The sequence below is a fragment of the Polyodon spathula genome, chromosome 2, assembly GCF_017654505.1.
Source record: "Polyodon spathula isolate WHYD16114869_AA chromosome 2, ASM1765450v1, whole genome shotgun sequence".
Taxonomy (NCBI): Eukaryota; Metazoa; Chordata; class Actinopteri; order Acipenseriformes; family Polyodontidae; genus Polyodon; species Polyodon spathula.
The window spans coordinates 7,203,505-7,218,412 of NC_054535.1; the positions used below are offsets into that span (position 1 = coordinate 7,203,505).

The following is a 14,908-nucleotide window of genomic DNA, read 5'->3' on the forward strand; positions in this document are numbered from 1 at the left end:
TGGTGTCTGGCCAGTAGGGTTCGTTGTTGCATGATGAGGAGAAGCAATCCCTGACGATTTCCCATCCCCCACCCCGGGAGTTTCAGAGCCAATGTGATGCCCCCTTTGGAATCCCTTGCAAAGTTCGGCCTCTTTGCATAGCCCAGACGTGAACTGGCGCCATCCAAGCTGTATGACTCATCCTGTGCACCCAGCAGCAGCACTTTAACTCGGGGACCCCCGGAGAGCAATTTCTTTTTTTTATAAATTTAGTTGTCGCCAATTATTATTTTTTTAATATTTTCTCCCCAATGTAGGCGTGTCCAATTATTTTTCAGGCTCAGCTCACCTCTACAATCCCTGCGCTGACTCGGGAGGGGCGAAGATGAACACACGCTGTCCTCCGAAGCGTGTGCAGTCAGCCACCCGCATCTTTACATGCTGCAGACTCACCATGCAGCCACTCAGAGCTACAGCATCGGAGGACAACGCAGCTTGTCAGCTGGGCAGCTTACAGGCAAGCCCGCAGGCGCCTGGCCAGACCACAGGGGTCGCTGGTGCGCCGTGAGCTGAGGACACCCTGGCCAACCTAGCCCTCCCTCTCTCCTGGCAGCGTTGGGCCAATTCAGTGCCACCCCCTAGTAACTCCCGGTCACAGTCGGCAGTGACATAGCCTGGATTCAAACTTGCGATTTCCAGGCTATAGGGCACATCCACGCGGAGCACCTTTACTGGATGCGCCACTCATGATTTTTTACTCATGATCGTATTTTTTTATTTGTTAGTATCTCCTTAGTTGCAGTGGTTAAAGAAAAGGGCTTGTAAATGAGACGGTCCCTGGCTCAAATCATGGCTCACTCACTGACTCGTTTTGTGACCCTTTTGTGACCCAAGTCACTTAACCTCCTTGTGCTCCGTCTTTCAGTTGAAACGTTGTAAGTGACTCTGCAGCTGATGCATAGTTCATACACCCTAGTGTCTAAGTCACCTTGGACAAAGGTGCCTGCTAAATAAACTAATAATAATAATAATAATAATAATAATAATAATAATAATAATAATAATAATAATAATATTATTATTATTATTATTATTATTATTATTATTATTATTATTATTATTATTATTTTTTTTTTTTCTGTGGCAGTGTACTGTAGGAGTGATCAGGAATTATTTACCAAAAAACCCCCCAAAAAACTCAAACTCATTTGTCGTATTGTTAACTTGTTTGGTACAAAGACCATGCTCTTTCATTTTGTTCAGTTATGATATACAGTATTTGTGCTTTGTTGTGAATGCCATGCACAAACAAAAAACCTTTTAAGACAATGTTATGAACACTTTGACTGCCAAGCCCTTTTAGTTCAATATCAGTAAAACAGCACACAATACAAAAGTAATAAATCATTACAGCAGTCAGTGCAAAAATGTGGGGTAGCCCAGAATTAGTCATCAGTTAAAGAAACATCATGAAGAACTACCCACTCCAATCTGAAATGAGAAATCATACCGTTTCCATGGTATACAGTATACTAGGGAAATTTCAGAGTTTATTTTACAAATATTAAACTAGAGATAAAATCAGTCAGTAAAAAAAAAAAAAAAAAAAAAAAAAAAACACAAAATGTTATTGAAACATCTTTAAAAACCGAGGAAATCTCAGTATATACAGTTTACAGGTGTAATATGTAATATTGCTGACGAAAATAACATCTGCAGAAAGTATGAACATGACATCAGCACAAAACAAGCCTTGAAATCATAAAAATAAAATAAAATTGACAGAACTGGGTGGTGCAAATCATTGGGAGATACGTCAAAAATCAAACTGGACATTTCCATCAATGCGTTCCATAAGTTTACCAACTAAAGTATCACCATTTTCTTTCAAATATTTTGCTTGTCTCTCAGTACACTTTCTTGTTTTAGTTTAATGTGTTGCTTATTATTCAGTATGTTCTTTTATTGTTAGCATGAACATGCACCTCAATGCAGCAGTATTTGCAACGCTATGCTTCTTCTGCCTCATCTCGCCCACTTCTGCTATTTGGCTTTTGTATACTTCGAAACATTCATTTTCTTTTGACTATTCATAAACTGATTTATGTTTTCTCCCTATTCCTCATCTACTAAAAACATTATATTTTTGTGTAAGTATTTAAATTTAGTTTTTAATCAAGCTAGTTACTACACCCAGCACTTGTCACAATGATCAGACTTTGATTGGCCAACAGAATCAGGTGATAACGTGTTTGCGAACACAGAACCAATGTGCCACGTCTGAACGTTATTTGGTCCTCTGACGTCTAAACGTCTCCGGTATCCTAGGATGCAATGCTGGGTTGCTTATTACAATGTCAGAGTCAAAATATAATATTGTGCATTTCCTACAAAATAGTACCGGGAAAACATTAAACAGTAGACAAAAAATTGGGTATAAAGCAGTAAAAAAAAAAAAAAAAAGATGCTCAGTGAAAAAAAAAAAAATCCTGTAATTTTTCAGTAAAATTCAGAATAAACCAAAAATGTGGAACACTAACTATACTGAAGTTAAATGAAGAAAAGCCAGTGAAAAATATTTTTTGCATGATGACAACACAATTCAGCTCACAGGAATTTCTAGTCTGTGGAAATGGCTTAAAATAGGTATATAACCACACTACGTTGTACTGTGGTTGTGTGTAAAGGACCCCTAGAATTGAGTCATTTCTAAATCATGTGGAGGATCTCAATGTCCAGTTACAATAATGCTGGAATATCTTAGTCTTTTTTAATACTGTTATCTCTAACTGGAACAGGAAACCAAACCCAATGTAATGTAATCTAGCATGATATCAAATGTGAACATTATGCAACACCACCTTCTGGTGAACAGCTAAGAGTTGGTAATTGGAACAAATATCTATTGCACTTACTCGGCACCCAGCAGGTATATCAAATCCCAGACAAGCCTCACAGCAAATAGATTAATTCAGAAGAACAGTTAACAGTTAACCGTACTGCATAACTTAACCCTGAAGGGATTTTTAATATCCTGGGCCAACTTAACCAGCTACAATACAGCCAGCCAACCATCAAGACCAACACACCCTTTTAATCTCAATCATATATATATTCCTTATCAATAAATGTTCAATTTGAAATAGAACTGTGGTATAGAATATGCACAGCAGAGTGCTGAGTATAATAGATCAGCAGCTGCTGTGCGCTCATCAGTATTGGAGCTAGACACTGACACAAGGCGTCTTTGGACAGTCAGTGATCTGATAGCTCAGATGAGCAGAACACCTGGATGGGGATTCAATTCATCCCCCCAGTCAGGTCCTGTATTAAATCTAATGCCATGGAATTAAAAGGAGCCACAGTTTAACAGCATTTCTAATTGGTTTTAACTTTTTAAGCCTATTATGTTTTTTTGCTTTTTTTTCCACAAATGGATTTTCATTTTGCTGTTACGGCATAATTACATTTCATCTTGAATTGTTAAAAAAGTGGCGACACATCACTGTGCTGTAGGTAGGTAGGTTAAACCCTAAGCACTGGGAAAAGCATACTTCATATTGATCTAATTATATAGTCAAATGTGTCATATTCTATCCTTTTCTGAATAGTGCATGTCTTATTACTCTAATTAAATCCTCTAGTATATCACAGTAGTTTAATTTAGATACAACGTAAATGCATTACATCTATTCCTGAAAATCATGCTTAAACACTACTGAAATTTGTATTCCGAAACACTGCTATTGTACAGGAATTTTGAAACATGAAGTCGAAAGTTTAAGAATTTTTACAAAACAAATACAAGAACCATTGCAATTGCCTCAAATGGGTTCACACGTTTGAGACAGGTCTGGAGATGAGGGCTACCTCTAAAGACAACACTCTCAACATTATTGATTTAGAAACATGTTCTAAAAAATGGCATCAGAATTAAGTCTTGTTATACCTCTGACGGTTATCCCATAATTGTAAAACAAAAAAAAAAATCAATGTATTTTATATAAAGTTGCAAATATATATAATTTAAAGCTAAAAATATTTATTTATTTATTTATTTTTTCCTATATTCTGAAAAAACTGAAAAAATTAAATAAATTGCTGAAGTACATTATTAACTGTTGCTACGTTGTTCATTGGTTTAAATGACACAAAAGGTATACTGATATCAAGATTATATTTTTAGTACTTAAACTTTTTGTTTTTCATAAACAGTAGTTCGGTGTAACGAATTTAAGGAATTTTACCTTGAATAGATTTTCTTGGGACCCGCTAGGGAATGTACTGTGGCCTGTGCCCAACTAATGATGATAATGATTAATGGCAACTGCTCTCCAGTGCGTTCCCCTACGATAATCATGTTCTGTAGATCAAGGCAGGGTTAAGATGTTCATTGGACTCAGTCACATAAACACAGAAGTAGAGTTTCTATGGCACACTTAACGAGTAGACGGTAGAACCATAAATACTCACCAAACACAGTCCTGGCAGGGACAGATTCTCTGTTCAGCCAAAAAGACACTTGGGACAGGATGACTGTCATGATGCATGGCAAGTAAGTCTGAATCACAAAGTAGCCAATCTTCCTTTTCAAGTGAAAATGTGCTGTCATGACTGTATATTCACCTGGATAATAGAAAACACACAGACACACGGGTGTCCAAGTTAACAGAGCCCTGTCTTTACATACAGCACTGTCATTGCTGTCATGGTGGTGCCACACACTGTACTTTGATTTAGTTGAAGTAAATCTATACATTGGACCATGTAGTGGCCTTCCTCTGTTTGTGCTGTATTGCAAACACTTGTTCTTTACATTTCTTCTTTACAAGGGAACTGGCATCTACAGTGGAAGCTCCAACTGTCTGGTGTTCCTATTTACTAATCTGTGGAAAAACCTCAATGTGTGGGCACCATAATACCATTAAAAAGTGGATTCCCGATGCCTACATTTTGTAATTAAATAAAGACACAAATACATCAAAATAATACTTTACATAGTTAATTATATTTAAATATAAAGGTAACAATGTGGACATTCCATTGACTATGCAAAAAAAATGTTTTGATATTTATCTTTGTATTCAAAGCAAACATTTTCAAATAATGTCGTAAGCTTACAAAGACAGAATCATTACGCTTATGGTTTTGGGGAAAATTTGAAATACGTCTCCTTGTTCTCTTGCAGGAATCTAAATATTTATACTGTATGAAATTATTGTTTTATGTTACTTTCCAAAACTCTTGAGCATTTTTTTCTGTTACAATATGTATAGTAACTTGACAGTACTTGCACGCTTGTACCGTCTTTCTTTTGCTGTCTCACAACAAAATCCTTATGCTCACGGGCACATTTTTACATTTCAACACAATTTGAAATTCTGTTTGAGATTCCACGTGTGTGTAAATGAACCCTATTGAATTGTAATATAGCTTTAACTCTCACGAGCAAGAGTAATGCTCCGTATTAAATTGTAATCTTATTTTAAATCTTGCAAGCTTGTACAATTCTCCAATAGAAATGTATTGTGTAAATGTAATGTAAATGTAAATGTATAAAGTATTCAGAACAAATCAATATGACATACAAGTTAGGAAGGAGGGACATTGCCCAACTGCACTGAACAAAGTATTTTTTGTATAATTTTCATTATATATATATATATATATATATATATATATATTAATATATATATATAGATCTATATATGATATATATATATATATATATATAGCCGTAGCATTACAATATAACAATGTTCAATTAAACAAAAACCAAACCAAACCAAAACCCTAGATTCAACTTTCCCATAGTAACAGCAGTTCTGCCTCCTCCACAGTACTAGCAGATCATGTGATCTGAGCACAGGTGTTTTTTGGAGGAGCCCAGAGACTTTTTTTTCCATCACAGACAAACCTCTGTTAAACTCATATAGTTATAACCACACACAGTACAGTACTAGCAGTGGCTGATGACGTAGACTGATCCCTAGCTTTAATTGGTGGATCAACTCAAGTCCTCCCGCCCCCTGCTGAAGCACTGCTGTAGGCCAGCTCTGCGCGGTTATGAGTGAATTGTCGAATAATGAAAATTGCATCATTCGGTTTTGAGATTTTAAAAAGTGTCCAGAAAAAAAAAAATAAAGAAATTAATCATAATGGCAGGACAATTTTAAAACCACTATGGGCCCAATTCATAAAAGTACTTCCCGACTGCCATAATAAAAAACTTTTTTTTTTTTTTTTTTTTTAAACTAACGATCGTGAAATCAGCCATTAAAAGGGAGTGCAGCAGACCGGGTTCTTCACTAGAACACGTGAAAACAGTCATTAAAAAGGAGTTCAGCAGACCAGGTTCTTCACTTAAACAAGTGAAACCAGCCATTAAAAGGGAGTTCAGCAGACCGGGTTCTTCACTGGAATGCGTGAAAACAGTCATTAAAAAGGAGTTCAGCAGACCGGGTTCTTCACTGAAACAAGTGAAAACAGCCATTAAAAAGGAGTTCAGCAGACCGGGTTCTTCACTGAAACAAGTGAAACCAGCCGTTAAAAGGGAGTTCAGCAGACCGGGTTCTTCACTGGAATGCGTGAAAACAGTCATTAAAAAGGAGTTCAGCAGACCGGGTTCTTCACTGGAATGCGTGAAAACAGTCATTAAAAAGGAGTTCAGCAGACCGGGTTCTTCACTGGAATGCGTGAAAACAGTCATTAAAAAGGAGTTCAGCAGACCGGGTTCTTCACTGAAACAAGTGAAACCAGCCGTTAAAAGGGAGGGAATCATATCGGGTTCTTCATTGGAATGCGTGAAAACAGTCATTAAAAAGGAGTTCAGAAGACCGGGTTCTTCACTGGAAGACGTAAAAACAGTCATTAAAAAGGAGTGCAGCAGACCGGGTTTTCAAAAGGTCGTAAATGATAAGTCCAGTATTAATCAACAAATCGGTATGTAGCATTGATTTGGGCATTTTCAAGCGGTCGTTATGCCTATTTCATTCTTAAATAATAACTCTGTGATTTCCAAAATTCTGTTGATTTACGAAATAATGTTAGCATCTTAATGAGCAGTGATACTTTTGACAACTTATTTGATATTTTGAATGGTATATATAAAATGATATACCATTATTTGCACCCAGTGTAATGTTACTACCAAGAAATTATCAATGCAGCTGTATGCCTATTTGAATTCTGCACACGTACATTATATGACAGCTAACCTTTACTGTAGATTTTATTTGAATTATACAGCTGAAATCTTGGTATAGATAACGGCATATTAGATATTACAATAGATATTTCCTTGGGTGATTGTGGATTTGCAATGCATCCCTGGCTTTTAACACCTTTGTCTAATTCACACAAGAATAATGAACAGGAGTACAAGGACACACAGATCCACTAGGAATGTGATCCAGATCACTGACATGGATTTTGCCTTAACATGTTTGTAATGTTGCCTGACTCACCCCGCAGTTTATGTACAATGTACACTTTCACCTTCACACATTTAATGCATATACAATGTTCTTATAATATTGGAACTGTTCAGTGGCTAATCATGTTGAGTTTATTGATGGCAGAGGCGAGTAAAGAGTACCAAAGAAAATGCATGATTAGAGGAATTCACTGAACAATTAATTATAAACAAATTGTGTATTAGGTTAGGTCAGTATTACTCAACTGGCTCTGGAGATCTAATCCGGTCCAGGTTTTCACTCCAAGCAGGTTCTAATGTAGTTAGTTGAAGATGCTGAGAGGCAATTAACTAATTTAGGATCTGGTTGGAATACAGACCTGTACTGGAACTGTTCTGGAGTTAAGTACCAGAGGGTTAGGGAGATCTATTGTAATTTTAAAAGCTTAATAAGTATATAATTAAGTGCTACATACATGATATACATGTTAAATATAACTAGAAACACAAATGGCATTTGGTACATACAAAAAAAAAAATATATACACAAAAAAGTAGATTAAATAAAATTCCAACATATATATATATATATATATATATATATATTATATATATATATATATATATATAATAATATATATAGTTGGCTTATGGTATAGTTTGGCTTTCATTTTCAAAAACCAATTTTCTTTTCAACCAAAAAAAGATTTCAAAATGTACATTAAAACATTATATATAGTGAGCTGTGGCAAAATATCCCCCAGAATGAGGATTAATAACTAGTTGGGTTTTTTTTATTTATTTATTTATATATAATCTGTGCGGTCCGATTTTTACCCACACGCCAGGTAATCGTAAATCAGCATTTTATATGTGACGTTATCTAAATAAATGTACAGTCTGCATGACAAAATGCACACTTTTAAATTAAGTTTACTAATTGTACACAAAATACCTATTCACATTATGTTTTATTTCCTTTTGACCGCTGCTTGCTGATGGGAGCCGTTTGCCTGTATGCCAGCAGTTTCCATAACAGCAAATTAAGCGTCCATTCATTTTTCTTGATCTCGTTAGCATGCATTTTGATCGACGAGTTCCCATTTAGTCGTGAAGACAGTAAGTGATGTAGGTGACCTGCGACAATTAAGCTTTTTAACGAGAAATGCGTTTATTAACAACCTCATTGACTCAATTTCAGAGCATTAACGGATTGATTTAATTAACACATTTCGTTTGAAAATCACTTGCTACTAAAGCTCTCTTTACTATACCATGAGTTCGATACCATATCACTGGTTTTTTTTTAAAAACCTGCCCAGTGTCAGGTGTTTAAAATAAACAATATTATTACACCTGAGATGTTTGTCATTATTTTTTACCAACCTGTGCTGGATTTAATAGTTTCTTGTCCAACAGTTTGCCCGAGCAAATCGTACTGATTCAATCTGGAACCATCTTCTGCAACCACTACTGATTCAGTGGCATTGCGTGTCCAAATATATGTCACTTCTGATGTAGTGTAGGCATCTGGGGTAAAGGTAAACAAAACAGCATCATACTGTAGTTTAGTACTTAAGTTAAATTGTGTGAGTGTTATGATTACAAAGACACATACTGTGTTGTGTAACAGTACAATAAACAACTTACAGTAGGCATCATGGTTAACAATACACAGTTCCACCTCTAGTGGCATATAGATAATCACCTCCTCTTTAAACATATAAAACATTTTTTAACGATCTAACATGTGCAGTCATTCTCCAGGATATCCATTATCTGGGAATACAGATAGACAAGGGGTGTGATGTGTATCGCCAATAAACTCAACTAAGACCCTGAACTCTAAATATCTTGGTAAATTTACAATTGCCATAATTGCAGAAGCAGACCTAATGTTAACAGCTTACTACAAATTCCAAATAACTAAATGGGATGTTTGTCCTTCAAATGATTTGTATCATGCAGTGTCCTGTGGCAGCACTGCTCACATGCACCTCTGAAAGACGCAGCTCTGTATGAAAAACTGGTGTCACACAACTGCAAAGGAGTATTTTGAAAAAGTTTTTTTTTTTTTTTTTTTTTAATTTGACTGTGATTTTCATTGATCGGAATATCTTTTTTTTTTTTTTTTTTTTCCACAATTATATAAGTCCACATTATAGAAAAAGACATGTTTCCTTCTCCCTGGTACCATATCACTTTTTATGACAAAGTTCAGCTTCCACTATCTTGCCAAAGGGGTCATGTGAGAAAATGTGATTCAGAAAGTAACAGGAAGAGCTGCATTTTAAAGCAGAATTACTTTTAAAGCTAAATTAAATTAAATAAAAAATAAAAAAAACAAGGAATTTATTCTCCCCTCTGATTGGATGCCTTACTAATGTGTATACAATTACAATACATGAAGTTTCCATGTGGATCCATACATTACAGTACATCCACCTACAGCCAATCATATAAATGCGTATGTCATCGTAATAGCACAAACACTTTTAGAAATGTATTTGTTTTTAATAAAGGGATGTGCAAATCTGGTACATGTCCTCTTTACTATCTCTTTAGCTTTGTTGTTCCTTGTGTATGGGTTCAGTAAACACAATAATCCCTTTTGCATAATGAAATACACTGATTTGTAAATTTACCAAAGCTCAAGCTCATAGTTTTTGATTCACAGCCATTGTTTAAAAAAACCCTTAGTTTTCAGTGCTCAGGCTATTAGTTTCAGATGAAAGTTGTGGTCTGGAGACTCTTAACAGCTTTGCTAGGCATTCACTGTGTCATTACATCTGGCAGCGTCTCTTCTCAAGCGTTGCTCCAAGTGTTTACCTAGATGACATGTTCCTGGCAGTAGAACATACTTATACAATCTTCAAACTGTGATTGATTGTGACTTGGCTGACATATTCTAGTAGTATAGTGCATTAAAATAATCCTTTTTTTTTCAAGAAGTGCCACATTTTTACCAGGCAGAACCTTGAAACGGTTGTACCTAGGTACCATGCTCTTTTAAAACTGTTTCCATACATCTTACAACGTGAGCAATTTTTGCACCTCAGTAAAATGTCAATAGTGTCTTTCCTAGAGTGGAAGCTTCAATCTGCCCCGAATCCTCGTTCCCCGTTTCTTGCGCTGAGGCATATCTAATGGTGTTCTATTGCTAGTGTAAATGCATTTGTTTCATCAACTTCTTATAACAAGGAGTTGCAAAAACAATGTCCCTGTTTAAAAAAAAAAAAAAAAAACATGCTATGACAGGGCTGTTATTCCGAAAAAATGTTTTCATAAAATAAAAAATTATCCACTTGACATTTTGGGTGTCATTTTATGGTATTTAATGTGGGGCTACGTTAACATTTCAAGATGGTTAAATATCATTATTTGTTTAATTATTCCCTTAAGCTCTCCTCATGACAAAAAGGAGGGTTTTTAATGTGTTCTGATAGAGTTGTGCCAATAAGCTACCACTGCTACTAATTTCACTGACAGTTAAATTAGTTAAAAGACCATCCATTTAGCATCCTCAAATTGAGGATTCTAATTTAAGTTCTTCTCTCCAGCTGTCAGTCCTCTACGTTGGACGGTCCTAACTTGGGCTTTTAAATAGGACTAATTTCACTGACGTTTTTTTTTTTTTTTTTAACTACATACTATTATACTGTTGTTTTTCTTTTCTGTTTACTCCTCACCATCAGTATCAATAGCTTCACTGTAATATGAACTTCAAGATGTGTCTGGTAAAAGACAGACTATAATTATTACAAGAGAAGTGCTTTGTATTAAAATACCTTCCAAAAATAGGACACAAGACAATGCTCTTAAAAACCACAAGCAAAGGTTTTATTGATTGAGCTACACAAAGAGTTCAGCTTCATACTAAGAATTCACTGTTTTTATCAGGGATGGTGTCTGGAGGTGCAAATTTTATTCATAAATAAATATATAAACAGATGAAAATGCTTTGAGATTACTCTGGGAGGTCTATTGTGAAATGTTTTGAGAATCGGGTTTCATTGGCCCTTGTGTTATTTGTTTTAATGTTGTGTGATGAGGATTCTTGACACTTACAAAAAATCAGAAAGTGTATTTTTGTCTCAGTAAGATTGAATCTTAAATTTGTGATGCATTTTGACTAATAGTAAGATGTTACAGGAGCACCCTCCAGTTCTAAAATCTAGAAAACTAGTATGAAGCAGGTGTGATCACATCAAAAAACTAGAAACTAGTACGATCATATAAAACATCTAGAAAACTGGTATGAAGCGGGTGTGATCACATCAAAAAACTAGAAACTAGTACGATCATATAAAACATCTAGAAAACTGGTATGAAGCGGGTGTGATCACATCAAAAAACTAGAAACTAGTACGATCATATAAAACATCTAGAAAACCGGTATGATGCAGATATGAAAAGAAAAATTGTGATGAAAATAAAGTGGGCGACTTTTGTATACATCGGTTTATCATGTGACACTGAGGTTTATGCAATTTAGTTTTTCTCCTGCCTTGGTATGAAGAGGAATAACCCTACCCTTCAACAGATTAAACTTGTTTCCTTTCCAGCTGAATCCCCTAATGTCACTTTGGCAGGCTTCCCGTAAATCCCACACTCCCAGTCCTCTTAAGCTCCTGTGTTTCTCTTTTATTGTTCTATGTGTTCTGTCGTTCATTAATCAGGAGTATGTCGATCCCTGTTAGAGCTCACTGTTTCACTGTGTTTCGTGCTCGATAGCTTGCTTGCATTAATACAGCAAGCTGTGTGAGGTGGTGCTACCTTCTAAGTGCAGAGAATACTACACATCGTATGGTGGAGTAGTACACAATGGTGAGGCTGATGTTTCTGTTTAGCAAGCACAGGAGAAAACACAAGGGATCAAGGTGATGATTCTTTGTTTGCCTATTCACAAATCCTATTTTAATCCATTTAACAATGGTGTATAATGAAATGTTTTTTCTGCTCTCAGTACATTTAGTTCCTAATTAAATATACCATGCATTAACCTTTTTGGGTTGTGTACAGTATACCGCAGCACTGTACGTGAAGTCATCTTTACAGGGATATTAGGCAGGTACTCTGATACTGCCAGTTCAAATTTCACTAACAGCATATACTGGACTAAAATTCACGCATCGTAGATTATATCTGACCAAAAGACTGAATCAAGGGCAAGTTTGCCCCTTTTTCTGTAACTTTTGTAGATATCACATTTATGGGTAATCCTTTTCATTGTACAGCTCAGTGTTTTTGGACCGATATTTTTTTGTGTTGTTCCAATTTAAACATTTGTGAAAAAGAAAATGTTGTTATTCAAGCCAATCTTCCAGTAAACACTAAGACCATACCACGATGACTTCCCAAATGTATTTTCTTCTTTTTTTTCAAACTTGAATGACTAATTCAGATAATAGGCATTATTCGAACTTGGCAGGAGTGTCAAGCACGGCCCTTCATTTAAAATATACAATAATGCAATCCATACTATGCATAACAATGTTATTGGCTGATATGTCTAAGGGTGGGAGGGGACTCTTGTTGGCCCATTTTCTGAGGGTAAAAGGTTAATACGTTATTAAAGCTGAAGCTGAGTCTAGTCACAGAAATGTGTCAGATAGGAATTATCATCATCACCAGGAGCAGCAGAAGCTATTATCACTCTACTGCTGGATGAAAACCTCACGACATTCTGCCAATTCATCTTATCAGTCACAAATCCCATGTATTGTATTGCTGAACAATACAGTGTCATCTTTCCATAAGACAACTAGGTCAATTTATTGCACTTCTTCACAGTATTGAAAGCAACCAAAAATGATTCTGTAGAGTAGTTTTCTTCAGTACTATGCTTTGTTCTGTCTCTTAACAAATCTCATAGAAGATTTTTTACATTATTATATTATAATTTTTAATAATAACCTTTATTTTTATATAGTGCCTTTCATAGTGGACCATCACAAAGTGCTTTACAAGATACAAGACAAGGGTGTACAAACTATGCATCAGCTGTAGTCATGTACAACATCTCACCCAAAAGACAGCACAATGAGGTTAAGTGACTTGCTCAATATCACACAGAGCGTCAGTGGCTGAGCTAGGATTTGAACCAGGAACCTTCTGGTTATAAGCTTGTTTCTTTAACCACTAGACCACACAGCCTCTATATTGTTACAATCAGGTACATATTATAAAGACACTTCTAGATGCTTTAGAAACAAGCTTAATTTCTCTTCATATTGCTAATATCACACTATTGGTAATAATTTGTTGCGTCAGGATATCAACCACATATGGTTAATTATTATCCATACTGTAATGACCATGCAGGTATGTTTTTTTTTTTTTTTTTTTTTTTTTTTTACACAATATGTGAAACAAGATTATACCCAGAGTACCACAGGGACAAACGAGGAAGAAGCAGGAAAGAATCATGTTTTCATCCAGAACTATATTACAAACACAAACCACACTTCTCTGTTTGTTTTCTTCTTCCTAAAAGAAGTAGATTCACACCAGGTGTAATATGATTTCCAACCTCATACTGGACTCACAGCTAACACTGTGGCTTTTAATAGATCTGACAAAATCAATATTGCCAAACGGACTGAAATTGTCAGAGCAAGTTAATAAATATTGCACCAATATAAAAAATGTACTCTCACAGTAAAATGAAGTACAAAATAAATAGAACACTCCACGAATGTTATCTAGCCTTCCACACTCATAATAGTAAACATGCACAATATTTTTAACTTAGCTCCCAGGCTAAAGTTCACAAGACATAATATAACAGCAATGTATTTGAATTACCCGGCAACCCAATTGTCAGGTGATTTATTTAAACTCGTGTGAAGTTCTGCAAGGTCAAGTTTCCTTAACAGCAGTATTTTTATGAGCTGTGAAAGTTTTTCCAGATGCTGTTTTGAAAAAAGACTGCTCTCTACGCCAGAAAGTGAACGCTAACACAAAGTGAAAGCTGCATGTTTTTGGTTGAAATTAAAAAAGACATGCTGACAGGTTAAAAAAATAAATAAAAATCTTGCATCATTGATAGATCAAATTTATCTTGTTTTACCACATAAACTCTAACACATTTTGACATATTGTAGTTGTTTGTCGATCCAGCTTGATGAAACTGCCATACTAGTGCAACAGACATCCTTAAGACAGCACCGTATTTAATGATGTTTATTAATACCCTGGCAAAATGTTTTTGTTCTTGCTCCTAATTTATACTTACAGCTGCCAAACTTCAATGGGCAAGCATGGGCATCCATTGGAAAATCTTCAAGATGCATCGGGCATTCGGCCTGAACAGTCAGTCTACAAAAAATGATATAACCTTTAAAATTACATCTGATGCCATTTTTAACATAGAAACTAAAATCACCCAGTAAAAAGTAAAATGATGAAAGGGATGAGGTGTGGATTCTTTTCAGCAGGACTACCCTCTTTTTTTACAGTACTGTATTTGTCACAGGATGAAGGAAGGGAATTGGCTGACGCATCTAGTAAACA

General features: G+C 35.5%; 1 protein-coding gene across 1 annotated transcript in view; it reads right to left on the reverse strand.

The window, feature by feature from the left end:
• The window catches only part of LOC121329602 (gamma-aminobutyric acid receptor subunit alpha-2-like), a 65,635-nt gene that overhangs the window by 15,355 nt on the left and 35,372 nt on the right, over positions 1–14,908 (reverse strand). The window contains exons 6-8 of the mRNA XM_041275270.1: positions 14,631–14,713; positions 8,780–8,923; positions 4,453–4,605 (exon numbers count right to left, since the gene is read on the reverse strand). Coding sequence (XP_041131204.1) covers positions 4,453–4,605; positions 8,780–8,923; positions 14,631–14,713 — 380 coding nt within the window. The remainder of the gene's footprint in view (positions 1–4,452; positions 4,606–8,779; positions 8,924–14,630; positions 14,714–14,908) is intronic.